Here is a 22,833-nt window from a genome sequence, read left to right on the forward strand (position 1 = left end):
GAGAGAGAATGAGAGAGAGCACATGAGAGGGGGGAGGGTCAGAGGGAGAAGCAGACTCCCTGCCGAGCAGGGAGCCCGATGCGGGACTCGATCCAGGGACTCCAGGATCATGACCTGAGCCGAAGGCAGTCGCTTAACCAACTGAGCCACCCAGGCGCCCTCACCCAGCTCCCCTTAATGGAGATGTGCTGTGAGTAATTTCCTGACCTTTTCCAGGATAGGGATATGGCTCCTAGAATGACAAAAGGAGATGCAAAAGAAAACAAAAGAACATCCAAAGAATTCCTCAGGCCAAGGTACAAAAATCATAGGACACAAAGGAAAATGCCAAATGGGGACATTAAGTAGCCCAATTTCCTAACCTAGAAAGAGCAGCATGGAAATTAAGGGTCACTGACTGTGTCGGATTTGGAAGGTACCTTCTGATTTTCTGATGTCCGCAGATGAGCCAGCCTGTGTTCTCTTATTTTTCCCCTCTCTGTATTGCTATCCCAGAAGGTAATTTCCAGGATGGATAGTTAATCACTACATGACAGATGATTCTTTAAGACTAAACTACAAACCAAAACACAAAGTCTTATTCCCGAATGTTAAAAAAGTTTTTTAACTGATGTATAATTGACATTCCCAAACCTTTCTCTCTTTAGCCACTCTCCACATGCTAATTTTAGGAGGTTCTGTTCTATAAGGTGTGAAAGCAAATAAAGTATCCTTGATCTCCAGACAATGTATTCATTATGATTGAACATTTCTGTTTTCTCTGCAGCAAAAAGAAAAAAAAGGATGATTCATAAGGAATCTTTCTAAAGATTATTTAAGTCTTCTACTAAAAAAAAAAAAACCCCATAGTAATTCAATTAATTAACATTAAATGCTTGCTTTGGGGGTGCCTGGGTGGCTCAGCCATTTGAGTGTCTGCCTTCGGCTCTGGTCATGATCTCAGGGTCCTGGGATCGAGCCCCATGTCAGGCTCTCTGCTCAGCAGGGAGTCTGCTTCTCCCTCTCCCACTGCCTCTGTGATCTCTCACTCTCTCTCAAATAAGTAAAATCTTAAAAAAAAAAATGCTTGCTGTGGATTAGTCACTGTTGTAAATACTTAAGATACAGCCCCTGTCCCCAGAATTCACAGTTCAAAAGCCTCCTCATTCTCTCTCTCTCACACACACACACTTCTGAGCATGCTTCTATTCTGTTGATCATGTGGTTAAAATGACTGGACTCAAAAGTTTTAATGTTAATATTTTATAGAGATTCTCCTCCCTTTGCACACACATGAAAATCTTGTGCTATCTTTTTCTTCTCAACCTTACATTTATCAATTTATCAGGATACAGATTCTTATTTCAGTACTGAGAGGTTGATGGTCTCCACCTTGAAAACCATGATCTCCTTGTCAACACACATTTCTAACAAGTGAATCTTTGGAAATGCTTCACAGTTCAAACGAGACTATCATGTTAACTATTACCAGCAGCACCTGAAAGGAAAAGAGGTTATTTCAAATTTTATTTATTTATTTATTTATTTTTAAAGATTTTATTTATTTGACAGAAAGACAGCCAGAGAGGGAACACAAGCAGGGGGAGTGGGAGAGGGAGAAGCAGGCTTCCTGCAGAGCAGGGAGCCTGATGCGGGGCTCGATCCCAGGACCCTGGGATCATGACCTGAGCCAAAGGCAGATGCTTAACGACTGAGCCACCCAGAGCCAAAGGCAGATGCTTAACGACTGAGCCACCCAGGCGCCCCGAGGCTATTTCAAATTTTAAAATGCTTTCCTAATCCATTAAGACTACAGAGAACAAGCTAAGTTTTATTTTTGTTTTCAAGCAGTTGAAAATAAGTTTGAAAAAAACTCAAAGAATTCTAAATAGTTCTAATAATTCTGAAAACATTTCAACAATTCTAAAATACCCGAAAAAAGTTATTCTTTCAAGTAAGAACATAGAAATAATCAAATCTTCGATCTATAGTGAATAACCTAAAAGCTGCATATGCAAATGTCTGCGGTAACTGTAAGAATGAAAATCTAGTGTTGAGTCCGTCTTTACTTTTTCTCATTCTTTTTTGACAAGTGGAGGGGGTCATCTCTGAGTGACACAGGGAAATCTGATCCCTCTCCAGAAAGACTGCAAATTCATCATAAAGGTATCAAAGTTTGTAGTCAAGAGTCAAGTATTTTCTGAAATGTTTAATAATTCAATGAATCCGAATATCCGAAGAGCACCTTTACCATTAGGGTTAGTTAAAGACCACAGAGATTAGAAAACACATTACCCATCTCAGAGGTGGGTCTTTCCATGTTAAAAGTCCCTTAATGACCTTTACCATTTCTCCCTCCCTCCCGCGCTCTCTCTCTTTTAATAAGGTTGAGCAAATGGGACTTCATTTTATCTGATTGCCACAGACAAGTGAGATTAATTATTCATGCTCACACTCCCCCCCTCTTGTTAAGACCATGCATTAGACTAATTTTTCTCTTTATTGCCCTAGTTGGGTGAGTCTCAACCCATGGCCACTTGACTCCCTCTCAGAGGTGTATGGATATGCTGGAAAGAAGGCAAATACTATCCAGAGCTAAAATCTCAGAGAAAATGTTCTGCACTAATGTGACCGCCAAATCAATACATATTGCTGGGGATTTTTCCCTTTAGGTACCAAGTGTATGCTACAAAAGAGCCTACATAAGTGATTACAGAGCAAAGTTTTATTTTAAGAATGATTTCAAGTGACAAGGTTAAGACCGGCATCTACTTTCCAGAGAGAACTACAGGAGATGCGTGTGCGGTCAGAGGACACTGGGTGGTGTGTCTTGCTCTTTGGCTTCCAGGTAGAGATCTACTGAGAGAGCACCTGATGGAAACAAGCATTGTTTAAAAAGAACTTCAGCAGAAAGTTCCTTTTTTTTTTTTTTTTTCTTAGAAACCTTAAAGTATTTCCATAAATCCTAGTCTTAGAATCCAAACTTTCAATTTTGGCAGCTGTTCAGATTTCTTTGAAATCTTTTTCTTAAACAACTTTTTTTTTTCCTGATTTCAAGCGTAATAGATCTTGTAACAAATTCTAACAGAATGACATAATAAGAAGTGGTAACCTACTGTAGATCTCAGAAATAACCACCCTTTAGCAGTTCAGTGTATATACGGCTAGACGTAGGTCTGCCTTGTCTGTTTCTCTGTGTGTATAAAACTGTTTTTTTCCTCTGAAGGGGATTATATTGTTTTACAACTTGTTTTTCCTAAACAACATGAGAGTCCTTTTCCTCATTGGTCTTTACAGATAGATCTTATTCTTTTTAATGGCTGCACAGAATTTCTCTATGGATATGTAATTTCATACTGATGGCTACTTGGGTTGTTTCTACTTTTTTAGACCAATAATGTAATTCGTTCAACAGCTAAGTCAACAAATATTTATTAATCATCATCTTTGCAGTAGGTACTGGGATGACCAGGGACGGCGGCTGACATGCAGAAGCCTCAGCCTGCTGCCAGCTGAAAGGGTCCACCTCTTCACCAGCTGCTGCACGGCCCCCAGCTGTCCTGGTCTCCATACATGGGACTTGCCTCTCTGAGGAGACCCACCTTACAGCCATGTCCCTGCATCTGGTGTTGTAATGGCAGGGGCGGCAGGGTTACAATCAGGAAGGAGGTGGCAGCCCCAAGGCCAACATCTGGGATGCCCTGGTGCAGGTAGGCCCTGTACCTTCCAGGTGTGACCCAGAATATGGAGTGTGCCCAGGACTGGCTTTCCAACCAAAGCATGAAGGAAAGAGCTAAGAAACGGCTACTGTCCCTGCAGTGGGGTGAGGTCCTTCGCCCACCCAGTGAGAACTGAGTATCGCACTGCAAATGCTTCCTAAATCTGGGACTGCTATTACCTTCATAATGAAACAGGACCCAGTTGCATACAGAAATCACTATGAAGAGATTGTAGAGCCTTGCAGTCCCAGATTTTTGGTCATGTACTGATGAATGAAGAAAGGAGCTCCATTTCTGTTTTGATTTTAAACTTACCCAAACAGTAAGTCCTCCTCATACTCCTCTATCTGCCAAAGGCATCACACCAACAACCTGAGCAACTGGCTCACCTCCTCAGGACCCCAGCACTGCCTTTCCAAAGGAGTGAGAAGTGGTCAGAAGGCTTCCTTACAAGATGGTAGCATTTAAAAAAGCACAGTGGGGGCACCTGGGTAGCTCAGTCGGTTAAGCATCTGCCTTTGGCTCAGGTCATGATCTTAGGGTCCTGGGATCGAGTTCCGCATTGGGCTCCTGGCTCAACGGGGAGCCTGCTTCTCCCTCTGCCTGCCACTCCCTCTGCTTGTGCACGTGCTCTAATAAATAAAATCTTAAAAATAAATAAAATAAAAAAATTAAAAAGCACACTGGTTTAAAGAACACTTGTCTGCCGCCCTTTTAAAAATGGGAAGTGACAAAGAGAGCTAAAGGTTGGGAGATGCTGGGCTGAGACAGTCAAAGATAAAAGGCATGGTATGGGAGAGGATATCTGAAATCCTTGGAGATGACAAAATCTACCTACTTTCTTTCTTGATTCCCTCAGAAGCCACCCCCATCACTACCACACATACTTTGCTCTTCTGAGGGGGACAGTCATGGTAAGAAGCCAAATTCTAGAGAGTAAAACAAATAACCTTCATGTTCTCTCCTCTTCCATGCCAATGAAGCTTATTTCGTGCTCTCTCTGCGCCCTTGGCAGAGTTCAATTTGACAAGTTCCCCTCTTGTCAGTATTGAAGGTATTTACTGGCTACACACTTCAGGTGATGTTCCCAAGGGGCCATCTTGAACTGTGCATCAGCTTTTTTCCCAGACCTGTGTGCTCAAACACTGGAGACTGCTTTGGGCAGGCCACCTGAGGCTCTGTGACCAAGCACCACGCCAAGTGCTGTAAAACACTGCTCAAACTTAGGCTCGAAGTTCCTTGGGGCCGAAATCCTATCGTTCATTCCCGCAGCACTGATCAAGGACCCAGCATGTGCTTGGAGATTAACTGATTGGTACGTGGTATCCGGCAAACCCAGAGCTCACCACAGTCTGGTTCATAATAAATAAATACCCAGAGACGCCTTTTTTTGCTTGACACATTCTCCCCCCATTTCGGGATGCCTAATTTTGCTACTGGCCTATACAAAGAATCGCTTCATCCTACTCACAATAGGAGGTTCTACAGATCTCTCTCCAGAATATCCAGATTCTAGAACACCCTAACTGTATCCAGGCTAAGGTTTTACCCTGACAACACAGCAGACTAGAATATGTGGAAAACCCTCCTGTTTACAAACACTGAAAATGCTGGATAAGTTTCAGTCTATTAAACATTCTTCAGACATTCTGTTTAACTCCTAAGAAATCTGAGAAATTCTGAGGAGCCAAAAATGAAGAGGGCGCTAAAACCAGAAAAGGAAGCAGCACTCATGTCAGGGGCTGCTCTGAGGACGTCTGCCAACGTCAGGAGCCTAGAACTGGGGAAAGAGGAGGCGAAGTTTCCAGCCAGCACCAAATGGAACACCAGAACCGAGATGTCTGCTACAACTGGGGCCGTTGTATGGATAGGTACACTCAGTAAAAAGCAAACCGGGGAAAAAGCCAATCCACTGGCAAAGAGAGCCTACCTGGAAACCTGTCTGCCTCAGGTTCAGCTCAGGATGGAAAATGTGGGCTCTGGGTCTGCCCTCACCCAGGCTCAGACTCTGAATTTATACTACCTGCAAGGCCAAAAATCCTCATGCCTAGTAATTAAAGTATTTTCAGGTTGGTAACTTGTCTCCTGGTACCTGGCAGAGTCCTCTCAGGAGGAAGACCCTCTCACAACCCCTTAGGAAACCTACAAATCAAGATCAGCCAAATATGAGCTCATAATAATAAAAAAAAATCCCAAATACAGAAAGAAACAAATCATAAATGAGAGGCAGAAAACAAACAGAATAATCAGACTTCCAAGGATATCAGATATTTATTAAATAAAACAAAAAATGTATGCTGAAAATGTTTATAGAAATAAAAGAGGGTGAGGGATCAAAAGCAGCAAAGCAGCCTCGGGAAAAACAAAACCAATGGAATTTCTAGAAATTAAAAAGGCAATGGATAAGTTAAACCACTAATTAGAGTCCAAGAGAATTCTATGAACCGAAGATAGAGTTGAAGACATCATTCAGAACACAACACGGAGAGGCAGAGGCGGAAAGTGTGAGTGAGCAGTGAATAGCACAGAGGAGAACAAGCTGGTCCAATATACATCCACCCTGACTTCCAGACGGGAAGAACAGACAGGATGAGGGAGACGAAAATTCTGACAATGGCTCAGAATGTTCTACAACTGGAAGGAGAGCAGCACAGAAATCCCAAACGGGAAAAATAAAAGTACGTGCACACTCACAGACATCAGAGAGAAACCAGACACAAGTAAGGAAAAGATCTTCAAAGCAGACAAAAGCAGAGAAAGAGTCCTGAGAGCAAAGGCCGTTAGACTGACAGCCAAGCGCTCAGTGGCCCCAATGGAGTCAAAACCAATAATCTCTTCAAAGGGCTGAGAGAAAAGAACTGTCAGCCTACAGTTAGAAAGGACCAGCAAAACTACCTCAGACTGAGGTGAAATAGGTTCTTGGGATAAAAACACAGAGAAGTCCTGTGCCTAAGAGACCCTCAACTAAAGGAACTTCTAAAGAATATACTTTTGGAAGATGGAAAATTAGTCCAGAAAAAAAAGCCTGAGATGCTGGAAGGAACAGTGAGCCAAGATTCAGGTAAATGTGCTTAAAAGTATGCAAATACTCTCTACGACAACAGTGCCGATTTGGGGTTACATAAGTAGAACAGACTGCGTCCAGTCCTTCCAAACAGACGAGTGCCATGGATCAGGGCAATGCACCACGACCACACAGATGCCAGGTGCCCAGGGGACCCTCCAGCACTGCGGTCTGCAGTGGACAGATATTTCCTGGAGACCTGTGCTGTGTTTGGCACAAAGGAGGGACTCAATATGTATCTGATGGAAGAATGAGTAAGTGCTACACATCTCTGCCTGTATCTGTCGATCACAGGCCCACGGCACACCGGCCCACAGTAGAGATCTGCTGCACGCGGACAAATGAACACGTTAAGTCCATTTGCTTTTGCCCTCGTGGTGACATATTCAGCTGTTTCAGAAGTGGGAGGTACAGTTTCATTCAGTACAGATCTTGAAGTGCAAGACTAGTAATACCCATTAAAAAAAAAAAAAAAAGACACAAAAGAAAAAGACTTCTCAGTCTTTGGGGTAGAATTTACTCACGTAAACGACCCAAGTTGCCTTTCTGACCCAACATAAATGTGACCCGCAAAAATGTCGTTAAAATTTTCACTACAAAAAATGCAGGGTCTGCATATTCATGTTCGCATACAAAGCTAAGTGAACAGCCTCTATAAATTCACAGATGAGCTAAGATTTAAAAAAAACGATGAGAAAGACAGACAATTGGGGAGAAGGGGGGCCTAGTGAGAAAAGAGTAAATCATACACAAAAGAGCCAATAAAAAAATAAAAAAGCAGTTAATATACATGAATAATGGATGGCTGATTTAAAAGCAGTTTACTCCGATATGATGTAATTTTTGACAATCAGCCAGAGAGACTATTTTGTAAGTCCTGGCCAGAGAGAAGTCAGAGCGGGAGGCTTGGTAACACGGCGAATCTGTGAACATGTGCACAATGACTGTCCCCGCCATCCCAAAGGTGACTCTCTGTTGGCAAACAGAAACTTGCCTCCCAGGTGCACTTAGCAGCAGTAAGCAGCACGGTGCGAGGCTTGAAGGAACGGACCCCCGGCCTGAGCGCGGACCCCTGAGGGGCAGCACCCCCTCCACGGTCTCCATAACGTGCTGCTGGCGCAGGCCACACTCAAAGGCAGGACAATGGGAGCAGCAGCCTGGGCTGCTTTCATGTTCAAGTTCTAATTGGAGTGACAAGCCCACAAGGCCAAGATATTTCAGGGACGGGACGGTGTTGCCGAGTGTCGCCAGGCGCTGGGTAGGCAAGGCCCGCGTGCGCTCCCCACCACCACGTGCCAATGCACCTGCAACCCCCGCTGTTCCAGGACTGGACTCTGCCTGGGAAGGCACTGCCAATCACCGCGGTCTGTGCCAAACGTGGGGGCTTTGTGGTGTGGGCAGATGTCTACAAAGGACCAGAGCGAGGCCAAACCAACACCTATTGTGACCTAAACCTGAAAAGAACCCAGAGAGCAACAGTACGCTCGGGTGAAAATGCAGGCAGACGTAATCCTCATCTCTCTCCCGCTCCCTCAACCCTACATCCGTAGATGCTGGAAATAATAAAGGCAGGCGGGTCTGCTCTGTGGAGTGAGCAGAATAGGGCTCTCTGCTTTGCTGCAGGGCTCTCTCTAGACAATGTCCTAGTGCTAGAATAAGGAACAGAGATGTGACCACAAAGAACTGGTGAAGGGGGTACATAAAACCAATAGGAAATGTTCCTTGTCAGAGCGTTCAGCCCAACGAAATGATTAGACTTATTCTGCAAACGTATCACCGAAAGCTGAAAATCCTCCCACCCTCCTGTTAGGCTCCCAATACGCCTCATGGTATCAAAGAACACAGGCAGTTTCCAAGTGCTTCCCAAAGAGTACCCACAAGTAACTGCTCACAGCCCCATGAGAAAGTCATTCCATCGCTCTCATACAGGGAGGCAAATGGAGGCTGCAGACTACGTGACGGAATCTACAAGCCCACAGACTTAACATCGGACCTGACGTGCAGGCTGTCACACTGGCCGGGCTCTTGGTTCCCCTTTGACTAGGGTGGTGACTTTGACCTTGCCCCCAGGTTAGACTGGACAAAGGCTTAAAGGAGGGCAGAGAGGCAGAGTGCGGCTAAAATCAGACCCCGGACACACAGGACAGCTGACGGGGAAGAGTGAACAAATGCGCTCAACAGTCAGGGCCTTTGGTGTTGGGCAGACGGTCCACGCTACAGCTGTGGTTCAGGACTGTACATACACACACACACACACACGAGCTCAGAAGGGCTTTGCACATAAAGAATATTATAATACCTGTTAATAATAATCCTGATATTCCTTCACATAAATCCTTTCAGAATAGTCCATGTGATTCTCACAACCACCAAGTGGAAGACAAATACTACTGCCTACATTTCATGCACGAAGACGCAGAGGCCTAGAAGCTTGCCCCAATTACATAGGTGGCAAGAGTGGCCAAGGACACAGCAGGCAGAGCCCAGCCAGTCCCATCCCTACGTCAGTGTCTGCCACCATATCACAATGCCTTTCTGGTTTCCAAGAAAAATGGTTCTTTTTTTTTTTTAAGATTTTATTTATTTGCGAGAGAGAGAATGAGAGACAGAGAGCATGAGAGGGAGGAGGGTCAGAGGGAGAAGCAGACTCCCTGCTGAGCAGGGAACCTGATGTGGGACTCGATCCCGGGACTCCAGGATCATGACCTGAGCCGAAGGCAGTCGCTTAACCAACTGAGCCACCCAGGCGCCCCCAGAAAAATGGTTCTTAATAATGGCTAATGTTTATAGTGTTCTCTTAGGTGCAAAAGATTACCATGATGCAGTCTCTCACCTGCTCCCCGCAGTCCCATATGGTGGGGGTCCCATGATTTTACTCGCTGTACACATGAGGAGACAGAGGTGTGGAGCACTTACACAGTGATGAGGTTCTGGAACCAGGATTCAAACCTGGGTAGTGGGCCTCTAAGCCCCTGCTCTTTAAACCTCTACCCCATGGTGCGCAGAGTGTGGCCCCAGGACGAGGAGCATCACAGCACCTGCCAGACATGCAGATTCTCAGGCCCCACCCCTTACCCCCTGACTCAGAAGCCTTGGGGCTAGGGTCCAAAGATCCACATATTTCTATGTCCCCTGGCATTTGAGAACCCCGCCCTACATCTATACTGCCTCCCAAGCCAAAAATGAGTCTCCACCATGACAGAAGTATGACTCAGCTATAAATGCTCACTTCCTGCCTCCCAGTTAATGCTAATCTAGTTAAGAAGAATGCTGGGCAGTAACAGTACCAAAAGGTGAGATTTAGACCATGTACAACCCAAGTCAGAGAAGAAGGGTATTCACTGAGAGCCAGAGTGTCAGTATGGCTCCTTCTGGTAAGTGGGACTCTGGACAGACCTTTCCTGAAAGGACATGGAGAGACAGGAGGGAAAGAGGGAATGCTTCCACTGGTCAGTAACAAGACATGTCATGTTGTGGACCTTGTCAGCCTGGCTGGAGCAAGGGACTCATTCTGGAGGTGTGGGCTGGAGAGCAGGACCTTGACTCCTACAGGTCTTGAGGGCCAGGCTGACGGCCGGCACCAGGGCCTTACCCACAGTCCTCAGCATGCACACACTGCTCTGGTAAAGCCCAATGGGACCCTGAGGAGGTATGCCGACAGGTGGTGTAAGAGTGCAGAGGTGGGGAAAGAGCAGGGACCAGTGAGGGAGGGGGGACTGGGGAGCAATTATTTTCACTTCATTTTTGTGAACCTAAGAGTTCACACCCCAAGGAAACACCGCAGTGCAATGAGGACACCCAGGGGAGTAGATGGAGCCTGAACCAGAGGGCCTAACCTAGAAAGATCCAAAGGGTCTGGGTATTGAATTTGGTCCAGGTCCAGTCAGTTGGTCCTCTATCAATGGACGTTTCTGGGGCAGGAGAGGTGAGCAGAGGCTGGGGCCCAGGTCCCAGCAGAGCTGCTTTCTGCATGCCCTGCAGTTCAGACAATTCCTGGCCTCCTTTTTTTATTTTTGTTTTTGTTTTTTGAAACAAATCGTTACCATCTTACAATCCTGTAGGATGGAAACCTACTGTGGGTCTCACTGGCTAACAGCCAAGGTGTCAGCTATGTTCTCAGCTGAAGACAAGGGAAGAATCCGTTTCCTTGCCTTTTCCGGCTTCTAGAAGCTGCCTGCGTTCCCCGGCTCTTGGACCCCTTCCCTCCGTCTCCCAGCCATCAACAGGGAGTCAGGACCTTCTCACATGACACCACCCTGGCCTCCCCTCCTCCCTCCCTCTTCTACTTTTAAGGACCCTTGCAATTACACGGGGCTCACCCAGATAATCCAGGACAATCTCCCTATTTTAAGGTCAGGAAATTGGCAACCTTACTTCCTTCTCCCACCTCCATTCCCCTTTGTCATGTAACCTAACCTATTCCCGGGTTCTAGCGACCCTGGACATTTGGTGAGGGGCACTCTGTTGGATTCCTGGCCTCACTGTGACACACTGTAAACCTCATTACTCATCTCAAATTCCTTAATTTGGAATATGATCGCTCAAACTTGGACTGAGCTGGAGTTTTCCTTTACTGTGCAAATTAATAACACACAGAGAGAATGCTTAAAAGAGTAACTTTGCGTCCATTAGGACTCATAAGCAACTCAATAATTTATAATTATTAACCCACTCTAACGTGATGCCTCATTGAAACTGGAGTGCTGAGTAAATGAATAAATCATATTCCATCTATGTATTGAATAAAAAGCAAAGTTCTCTAACTTATAATATTTTGTTAGTCTAAGCTGCTAGGTGTATTTGAAAACAATAAAATGTCTTAAATATCCTGAAATTTCACTCACACAGGTCATTTTCTGTGTGGTTTCTTTCTCCTGCTCTCCGCGAAACTACCCATGTGTTTCAAAGGTCCAGACATCTATATACCAGAGCATGCCTCCGATTCTATAGTGTTACTGTTTTTACTTCTAGAGCAAAGACAAACACTCCCATAGGCCCCTCCTTGATCTTTATCAATTGAAAAGCAAGCTAATTTTTTTTTTTAGATTTTTATTTATTTGAAAGAGAGAGACACAGCGAGAGAACACAAACAGGGGGAGTGGGAGAGGGAGAAGCAGGCTTCCCGCTGAGCAGGGAGCCCGACGCAGGGCTCGATCCCAGGACCCTGGGATCATGACCTGAGCTAGACGCTTAACGACTGAGCCACGCAGGTGCCCCAAAGCAAGCTAATTTTTAACCCTAACAAAACCTAATTGCTGCTTGGGCCATACTGACTCCAAGACTCACCAAAGCTGTACCTATTTGTGAGGTGAAACAAACACAAAGGTCAACTCCAAGTTCACATTCTTCCATGGGTGTGGAATGGTAAACCAGGATGGAAATTCCACATAAATAATCAAGAAAGCCATTAGAAAAATTAGGCCCTATTAACAGGTCATCCGTAGATCTTCTTTGGATAGGTGAAGGGGATTAAGAGATACAAACTTCCAGTTGTAAATAAGTCATGGGAATGAAAAGTACAGCACAGGGAATATAGGCAGTAATACCGTAATAACATTTTATGGGGGCAGATGGTGACTATACTTACCATGGTGGGCACAGCACAATGTATAGAACAGTCAAAGCACTAGGTTATACACCTGAAACTAATAACATTGTACGTCAGCTATACTTCGATTAAAAAAGAGAGGGGGAAAAATAGGGCCTAAATAAAATTCTAAGCTAATTCAAGAGGCAAAAGAGAAGAAAGGCAATGATCATCATATACTTCAGTGTAATCATCTTGTAATCTTGCTCAGAGCTTCAAGAATACTGGTCCATGTTTTTAAAAATTGGAAAATGACACAAATGTCGTTGGTATACAAAAATCGTGCAAATGTGAGTGAAGACAAAAGATGTTTAAGACACAGTGCCAGTCCTCTCCAATAAGGCTTCGTGTGTCAGAGGCTTTGACACAAAGTGACTCAGCATTCACATTAACTTACTGCATTGTTCTGCAAGCAGCTAAATTGATCCATCCCTTATCTGTTCTAAATGTATTCTTCCAAAACAATTCTCAGGAAAATGAATCTCGTGAAGCATCACAGATTGCTATCACTGCAAGCATGGCTTTAGCCCTGCCTGCACTAGTCCCTGTGTTCCAGCCTGCATCACCCCAATGCTGCTCCCCCGAGCCCCCCCTCCCCCAAACTTCCTCCCCTTCAGGCCTGCTGCCTCTGCCTCGGCTTGCCCCCTACCCAGGCTTTCCTGATGAACTCCAACTGATTTAAAGCTAGGGGGTGGGGAGGTGAAAGAGGAACCTGCAAGTGCTGAGCACCAGCCCCACGCAAAGCCCATTACCTGCTTTTCCCAGGTCTTCTCCCTTTCCACATGGGGAGCCTGAGGCATGCAAGTGACCCATCTAAGGTTTATCTGACTCCAGAACCTTGCTGAGTCCCCAGTGGTTCTCCCACTACTTGACTGGAGCTGAAAACACTCTCCCCTCTATTTCCTTCCTCTGGCTTCATCACACCCTCTCAGGAGTGGTTCAAGACCACTAGAGACCCTACAGCCCTCTTAGCTTCCATGAGCAGCAGCAGTATTCCAAGAAATGCTTTTTGCGGAGTCACCCACTATGACTGCACAGGATATCAGAGGTGGTGCGGTCCCAAAAAGTCTCCAAAGTCAGAGGTTCCATGCCCTGAGAAACCCTAGAGCCATGGAGGTTCCTTCAGGGCTTCCACAACACGTGAGAACTTATTATTATTCATTAACAATACAGAACCATTATCTCACCTCCTGATACCATTTCAGGGCTAAAACGCATACGAAAAGCATTTGAATGTTCCATCATCATCTATTTATCTGTATAACTTTTCATTGCTCTGACACTCAGCAACTTCAGTAAGAAGGCCTCCACAGGGCCTCAGGTCCATCTTGATGGCGAGAAAACCACTTTTGTGTTGCTAAGTTGCTGGTAAGGCCCACAAGACAGCAAGCCCCACGCAGAGGTCATGTTTGATTCATCTCGGTTTCCAGTTCCAGTCAGAAATCTAGCACACGGGGGTGTCTGGGGGGCTCAGTCACGTGTCCAATTCTTGGTTTTGGCTCAGGTCATGATGTCAAGGTCAAGAGATCAAGCCCTGCATCGGGTACGGTGCTCAGCCAGGGCTCTGCTTGAGATTTTCTCCCTCTCCCTCTGCCCCTCCCCCAACTCGCACGTGTGTGTGCACGCTCTCTTAAATAAATCTAAAAAAAAAAAAAAGAAAAAGAAATCTAGCGTACAGCATGTGTTTAATAAGGAGTCACTAACAATGGCAGCAATCTCAACAGCAAAAATGGATCTTTTTGGTAGTCCACATCACTCAGTAACCCAAGAAAACTGGTCTCCAAGAGCTATTTTCCTAAATTTCTCCAAGAACAAAGTATATATAAAAAATTTTAGGGGCGCCTGGGTGGCTCAGTTGGTTAAGCGACTGCCTTCGGCTCAGGTCATGATCCTGGAGTCCTGGGATCGAGTCCCGCATCGGGCTCCCTGCTCGGCGGGGAGTCTGCTTCTCCCTCTGACCCTCCTCCCTCTCATGCTCTCTGTCTCTCATTCTCTCTCTCGCAAATAAATAAAATCTTTAAAAAAAAAAAATTTTTAAAGGTTTTAAGATGAGAGTGAAAAGAAAATTAGCCATTTACTTTGTGAACTTTCAATTCTAAATTAGTCATCCTGCTTGTAAAATACCAAGTTTTTGTTCTCTGGAATAGAACCTTGAGCAAAAGATGGATTTCATATTCTAGTGTAGGTATGGGAGAGCGGGGCCCAAACTCACAGGTGCTGCGTTTCTGATTCCAAAGGCTCTCTCTGACTGATATTTCAACTCGTGATGAGCGCAAGCCACCAATCCAGAGTCCTTTCACGTTCATGTTTAGGGAATGATTATCATAGGAGACGTTAGCAATTACTGTCCAGCGTGATGTAAGCTGAGGCAGCAGCGCCAAGCAAGCGTCCTTGTCAAACACATTCCAGCCTTCTGGATTACTTCACTCACATCCCCCTGATTAGGATGCATGCCGCGTGCTGCTTAATACGATCTGCCATCGAATGCCAAGTACTTCAGAACTAAATTAGGAAATATGTCCAAATACATAGAATGATGCTAAGAGCCCTAAGTGGGTCTCTCTTTTTCCTTTATGAGACATGAGACTCATCGTCAACATAATGCTCTTAAATGAGGCAATTCTATCTTCTCTCTACCTCTGAGAGCAAAATTTAATTCAAGCAGCAAAAGAATTAATAAAGATAATACAGTATCATAAATACCATTTTCATGGATGAAGTGTTTTTGACAGATTCAGGAAATGTGAAACATAAAAACACATTTTAGAGGGTTGGTAACAGAGTTGACATGGATTTCTGCATTGCAGCACAATGGAGACCAGAGTAATTGCAATTACATTTGCTTTCCCTCACCATCACATGCCACTTAGCAATGGCCACCTTTCAGGTCATTTGTGCCACTGAAGCCAAGAGCCCAAGAAGGCAATATTAAAACTCTGGAGCGTGTAAGCCTGGGGATCCCTGCACACAGGCAAACCAAGTGGTACCAGAGCTTTTCTCTGATCCTTCCTGAGCTGGAAACAGCTGAACCACCAGCTGTATTTACAAGCCTTTTCTTAAGACTAAATACATTTCTTTTCTTTTTTGAGAGAAAGAGAGAGAGAGAGAGAGAGGGAGAGAGAAAGCATGCATCCACATGTGAGGCAGGGGAGGGGCAGAGGGGCAGGGAGAGAGAGAATAAGCAGGCTCCATGCCCAGCATGGAGCCTGATGCGGGGCTTGATCTCACAACCCTGAGTTCATGACCTGAGCGGAAATCAAGAGTCGGATGCTCAACCAACTGAACCACCCAGGTGCCCTGAGATTAAATACATTTGTGCTATGTTCCTTGGTTTCATCTCCTTAGGAGACTGTGTATATTAACAGGGCTAGGTTCTAGAAGTGCCAATTTGCTGAAGCCTGTGCAGAATGCTGTTGTAACACTCCAATGCCAGGAACGCAACTGGTGTTCTGTAACTCTCTGTGCCCAACGTGTGTCCGGCTGGCTAGCTGGATGTCTGAACGGATGGATCTGAAACCATCATTATCTGATGCTCAGATAGCTGTGGTGCCTATAAAATGTTAATGTGATCATCATATGGTGTGAGAATATTCTCCAACTGAACACAAATAACGCCGCTGGAATACTTCTACAGGCTGGGGAAATTCTGGTTGCGGACTCAAATTCTGTATCAACATTTGGACTTCACCATCTGCTTTGATCACAGTTAATCAATAACGGATTATAACTAAACCTCAGTTCCGTATCAATACAAATGAAGATAAACCAAACTCTCTGTTCTCATAAAGCCTTCATCTGAATCCTAAATACACAGGCCAGAGGCACAGACCCAAAGCCCCACGTGTATATAGCTGCAGGCAAACTCTTCCTGCTAATAGTCTCACACTAACCTAATAAAACGTGCTGGGCCACGTGCTGCCGGGCCAAAGCAGATAGAGCCAAAACATGGTATTCACCAGCACAGTGACGCTGAGCACCGCACGTGACACTGTTTGGGAATTATGGTATTACATTATAGGACAGCAGGATGATACTAAAATCTTAGAGCCACCCATGACATGGCTTAACTCACCCAGAAATGTTACAGGACAATTACATTTCCTAACAATGCAGGTTTTTCTCAAACAAGCAGAGAATCCATTGAACACAATCAGATGGAAAGTGCTGCCTCCTCAAAACTGAGGAAAGTTTCACAGACATAGCTTGGCCTCCCTCACGTTTCAGTGGGTGGCATTCATGTTGGAGAAACATCTCAATGCAAAGCTATTACCGCACTACTAACAACCACCAGCCATCTACCCGCACAAGTGTTGGAGGGTTTGGAGCTGCACTCACAAAATATTTGGATGACTAATGGTACCATCAGATTCAAAGAGATCGTGAAACACATTCTTGTAGCAAATTAACTTCCACTCTTCATTCTAAAACACCAATGAAAAATACCAGGTAATGACTTATTTGAGGGACCATAAACTTTTAAAAGTGAATTTTCATAAAATCAGTGGGTTAATCAGCCGATTCTAATAATTAGTGCTTTTATTTTATTTTTTTTTAGATTTATTTATTTGAGAGAGAGACAGAGATAGTGACAGAGATAGCAAGAGAGAGTGAGAGAGAGAAAGTGAGCGAGCACACAAGGGGGGAGGAGAAGGAGAAGCAGGCTCCCCGCTGAGCAGGAAGCCTGATATGGGGCTGATCCCAGGATCCTGGGATCCTGACCCAAGCTGAAGGCAGATGCTCAACTGAGCCACGCAGGTGCCCCTAATTAGTGCTTTTAACTGGGTTGGAAAACCCGAGACATCCAAAACAGCACTTCCTTGAGTCAATATCCAAAGGATGCACCCAGTCTAATTTTGTGCTCAACTATCCCTTGACTGGTTTCTCAAATACATCCACTCAGGTAAGTCAAAGAGAAAAAGGACCTGCCTATGAAAAATTTATTAAAATAGGACAAATTTAAGCCAGGCTAGTGCTAAATATAACTATCACCTCACTACACTGAGAACTTGAGACATGAAGGAGATAACCAAAACATGAAAGTACGATGGCTGAAAACTTAGACAGCAAAAAGGTCTCTCTTCTCTCAACAAATGAGCTCACCGGGGACCAGAAAAGGTTTTCTCAAAGCCCGAGAAAGGAAACTGCCTTAGGAAACCAACTGCTCTCCCCTCCCCCACCCCCCAGGAAGGCACAACACAGGAGTTAAATCATCCTAAGTCTATCTTTCCAGCTAAGCTGTGCTGAATGTGCTTCCACAAAACAGGCTAACTAGAGCACAAAGGGAGTCCATTGTCACAGTGAGGTTGCAAAAAGCCACATGTATTTTTGACTGCTTTATGCATCTTCCCGAACGAAGAGTAAGTCACTGCAATCCGGGATGCTTCAGTTCTTTGCACATTTACTAAGTTGCAAAACCAGTGAACACCTTGATGAATGAGATTTGATCTTAGAGGGGACTATACACAGGGGAAACAAGATGTAAAAATCACAACCAGAGGCCAGACTTAAACTATGAGTGGAGGAAATAAACAGGAAGCGCCATGATGGTAACGCTCACGTGCCAGGCACTATGCCTACAAGCTTTACAGACAGGCTTTCATTGAACCCTACAGTTTTATGAAGTAGGTACTATTCGGAACTCCCTTTTACCAATGAGAAAACTGAGGCACAGAAGGGTTAAGCAACCTGCTTAAGGTCACACAGGGTGGTAGGTTACTGCTGAGTTGGGTCTGAAACTCGGGCTGTGTGCATCCAGAGCCTGGCTCTTCTCCAGGTCGCAATGCTGCTCTGTGGAAGAAGGCCTCCTTCCAGAAGGAGAAGCATCATCAGAGGGGCTGCTGGCTCAGGGAAGCTCCTTCCCAAGGACTGTACCCACTGCCAGCAGGGTCAAGAGCAGGCAAATTGGAGAAAAACAGAACAAAACAAAACTTGATCCCTTTCTCCCCTGATTTCACTGGCAGAGAAAGAGATAAATCAGCTTTAAGAATAAGTACTTGGCCTATAGTCAGGATAGTAAAATGCTAGGTAGTGACAAAATTTAGTCATCATGGAAGGAATTTCAGTTAAAAACTTGTCTCCTTAATTCTGACTCAGAGATGATCAGAAGGCACTTTTATGCACTACTGGTGAGAAATTTTGCTGCAACCCTTTTCGAGGGCAATTTGGCAATGTCCATCACCATCTTAAGTGCACATACCCTCTGACCAAGCAACATAACTGCTAGGAATTTATCCTAGAGATCTACTACACAAGGACTTTCAGAAGTTGCAATACACATTGTAGCGTGGTTTGTAAGAGCCCAAACAGTGAAAACGACCGAACTGCCCACCAGTGAGGGGGCTGGATAGACAGACTGTGGGTCGGAAGCATACGCTGGAATCCTATGTACTGACACGGAATGTGCTCCAAGGTATATTACTGAACAAAAATGTTGAGTACAGAACAGTATGTATACTATGATCTCATTTTTTAATGTATAAACGTACCTATAAATGCATTAAATTTTTCTAGATGGATACCTAAAAACTGTTTAATAGTTTCTTCTGTGGAGTGGGGCTGGGGAAAGGGAGGAGAAAGGAAACAATTACTTTTCATTTTATATCCTTCAGAAGTGCTTGAGGTTTCTTTTTATACCATGCTGAATATATATTGCCTGAATACACCTTAAAAAATGTATCTGCTTTAATTTTTTAATTGCCTTCTAAAAAATAAAAATCGATGTTCTTTTTTTTCCTTATACATCTTACTATTTTTGTACCTTGTTTCCTTCGTATACCCATCCTAGACTCTTCACACCGAAAGCAGCCTGGCTGGCTGAGACATCCAGACACGTGACGGGCTGGCCGTAGACATAATGGAGGGTTCTGGCAGAGTCTTCGGCTTTTAGCAGGTATACCAGATCTCCAGCCGTGGCCACTGCCACAGGGTACCTTCCAGTATCTGGAACTATTTCAAGGTAGTCAACCTGTGAAAGGATAAGAGTTACGTAGTCCATCAGGTCTCACCTACGGTTCATCCTGACTTGGTCAAAAATACACAATTCCTCCTATACGTCAATAAGACCAGCAACCTAACAGAAAAAGATGGGCAAAGGGTCTCAGTTCACAGGAAATGAGAACACAGTTCTTACACTAATAAAAAGTTGCTCTTTGTAAAAGAAACATGATACATTCCTGATAAGAGAAATACAAAGTAAAAATTCACCTAGATACCATTTTCACCAGTCATATCAGCAAAGATCAATTAGCCTGATAGGACATTGGTCTGGAAGTGGAGGAGGGACAACCATATTTGCGGATCCCGCTTATGGTTGGTGGGATGTAATCTAGTCCAACCTCTCTAGAGGGACATCTGGCAATACTTACCACAATGTCAAATGCACATACGCTCTGAACCAGCAAGTTAGCCCTAGAGATTTACTTACAAGTACACTCACACACATGCAAAACAACTGTGTACAAGGTTATTTACTGTAGCACTATGCTGTCTTAGCTAAAAACTGGAAAAACCTAAACACGCCTTACGAAGGGACTAATTAACAGTAGATCTATGCATTGGAATACTATGCAGCCACGGGAAAAAAAGCATGAAGCATTCTTTATAAACTGATACAAATGGAATCATATCCAGGATACATTTGGGGGAAGAAAAGCAAGGAAGCAAGGTAACAGGATTCACAGAGTGCTACTGTGCGTGAAGGGGGGCCAGGGGGACCACGGGACATATGTGGCTTATGCAAGTATAAATCTGCTAACGATGGCTGCCTTCAAAAAGGGAACAGAATTCTTTGATGGGGTGGAAGAGAGATTTCTCCCTGTAAACCTTATTGTATCTTTTAAATTCTGAACCATGAGGGTATAATAACTTCAAAAAATTAGAGGTTTTTTTTTTTAACCACTCAGTTCCAAATTAGCACCATTCACATTTTAACATTTGTGCAAATACCAAAAATGTGTTGCTAAAAGGCTAAAAGTACCTGAGGTATCTGTCCTCTGCTGGCTTCAAGGTTATCGAGAGTAGAAAGGCCCCCACAGTATTCCTGACTGCGTTATTGCAACCACTTTCTCTAATCTGCACGGGAATGAGGAGCTCCCTTCAGGAATAATTTGCTTTTCTATGTCCCTAAGTGGCACATGTCTCCCAAGCACAGTTTATGCCAGGTTTTCACCTCAAGTGAAATGGGAGAGTACAAAAGCAGAAGGTATGCCATGATGTGTAATTATGAAAACCACTGTGTGAAAGGACAGCGCTGCCCGGACAATAAGCCAAACGAGTTCAAAAGCCTGCATCCCGAGGACTGTCCAGAGGAGCTTGGGAGAGAGTGAACATCCGGGTGACTCTGCTAATCCTCCGGCCCAAGAGTGTGAGTGGCGGCCCCACGTCCCCAGCCAAGAACTCATCACAAAGGACAGACATTCTAGGCCAGTAGTACCAACTAGGGAACACTGCCATTGTGATCCAGGGAACCTATCTGGGGAAGACAAAAACGGCCCGGCTCTCACGGGCCAGGAGGTGCCTTTTTCAGTGACAGCACATTTTGTGGAAACCCCTCATCCAGGATGAGAAATAACACATAAAAAGCATAACAACACGTGCCTCCAGCAGTGGCTGCCTGCTTCCTCTCTCCCCTATTCTAAAACTCATTTCTTATTTTCCTAAAATCAACATCCTCAGTCTAGCCATTTAATTTCACTTTCCTGTTGGATTTTTGACAGACCGAGAGGCTCAGATCGACTGCGGCTGTGCCATTTGCCAGGAGCTGTAAACTACTTCAAAAAGCTTCCAGTCTGTGCCAGGGTGCCACCTTATTGCCAAGGCAGGATTTACACTTTACAGAGGAACTCACATCCTAAGTAACTGTCTGAATTCATATAATTATTGCTCGTCTAGAATGTTCTTTAGGCAGAGACCAAATAGTAAGCACTATGGTAGTTTTGAGAACAAACAGAAAGATGGTATTTCCACATTTTTCTAATAAAACTCCAAGAGGAGGGTCAGGCAGTTTGGGGAACCACCACCCAAACTGCAGACATTACTTACTAAAGGGACCAGAAGCTTATGGAGGTGAAGTAGTGATGCCATGGCTTTTTAGTTACTCAAGCCTAACAAGATTTCCACCAGGGGGAAAAAGGGAAAAGAACAGGATCTGTTCCAGGTCAGACCATCAATTCATTATTCAACACTGGCTTTTCTGTTCGCTTTCCCACTAGTGTCAAAATCAAGTTTGTTTAAATTAAATCCAAATTTAGCATAGATTGAGCTCTTCCTTCTTACCACAAAATCATCTCCTGCCATATAAACATGGAGGCTCACATATAACTGGACTCAGAGACAGGCTCTACGTGAAGAGCTCTAAAGGTTGGCTGAGCTTCATGCATGACATCCTGGAACATGGCTACCCAATTAACACTGACTTAAATTTATTTTCACTCAGGAGTTACTCTTAATTCCAGGTGAGAAAATCTTAGGTGGAAGAAAGTGCGGGATGGAAATCTTCCTTCCCATATGGACTGGGATGATACCACTGAATTCATTTTCACTTATATAATAGGCCAGAAACCGAGCTCAGATTTCCAGGGGTGAATGTCCTATTAATGTGAAGGAAGCTGAGGACCCCAGTGATGAGAAACCCTAGCCTTGAAATCAGCCCTGAGGTTTGAAGCACAGCTTCTTAGCGCTGAGATCTGGGGCAAGTCAATTCACTGCTCTAAGCCTCTACTGGCTTTTTGGCAAATGGGGAAAAGAATACTATCTATTTTGCAAGGCTGTGGTGAGATTTAGAAATGTAAGGCCCAGAGAAAGCCCTGAGTGAATGGGAGCTGCCGACATCATTACTCTCTGTCTATATTAGACCCAGAGATTCCAAGAACGGAGAATACAGTGACCAGACTTAAAAGCTCACCAGTTTCTGAACTTCAAATTCGGCAGTGATTTGCCAATATCCCTCCTCACTCGGGCGTAACATCACAACATCAAAAGCAGAAGCTGTGGCCACAATTGCGTCTTCCCGGCTGAGGGCTAGTGCCTGTATTCTTGCGTCGTGCTCAAAACGATGGACAGGATACTTTCCAGTCCTTAGATCCCAAATGTTAAGAAATCCTATGTAAAAAGAACAATGCAGGTAACAGTTGTAAATTCACTTAAATGGACAACTTTAAAAACAACTGTTCGCTACAAAGAAAACTAAAAGGTACAGAAGTTCGCATCACATATAACAAAGGGCCAATTTCCTAATAAAGAGCTTCTAAGATTCAATAAGGAAAAAAAGCAATTAAGAAGTGAGCAAAGGGGGCGCCTGGGTGGCTCAGTTGGTTAAGCGACTGCCTTCGGCTCAGGTCATGATCCTGGAGTCCCGGGATCGAGTCCCGCATCGGGCTCCCTGCTCGGCAGGGAGTCTGCTTCTCCCTCTGACCCTCCTCCCTCTCATGCTCTCTGTCTCTCATTCTCTCTCTCGCAAATAAATAAATAAAATCTTTAAAAAAAAA

The 22,833-nt window shown here is 44.5% G+C and overlaps 1 protein-coding gene across 1 annotated transcript in view; it reads right to left on the bottom strand.

Annotated features, from left to right (window-relative positions):
- The window catches only part of FBXW8 (F-box and WD repeat domain containing 8), a 95,793-nt gene that overhangs the window by 17,102 nt on the left and 55,858 nt on the right, over positions 1-22,833 (bottom strand). The window contains exons 6-7 of the mRNA XM_081802130.1: positions 22,251-22,447; positions 19,107-19,313 (exon numbers count right to left, since the gene is read on the bottom strand). Coding sequence (XP_081658256.1) covers positions 19,107-19,313; positions 22,251-22,447 — 404 coding nt within the window. The remainder of the gene's footprint in view (positions 1-19,106; positions 19,314-22,250; positions 22,448-22,833) is intronic.

The sequence above is a fragment of the Leptonychotes weddellii genome, chromosome 13 (genome assembly GCF_054177405.1).
Source record: "Leptonychotes weddellii isolate Sample4059 chromosome 13, ASM5417740v2, whole genome shotgun sequence".
Lineage (NCBI taxonomy): Eukaryota > Metazoa > Chordata > Mammalia > Carnivora > Phocidae > Leptonychotes > Leptonychotes weddellii.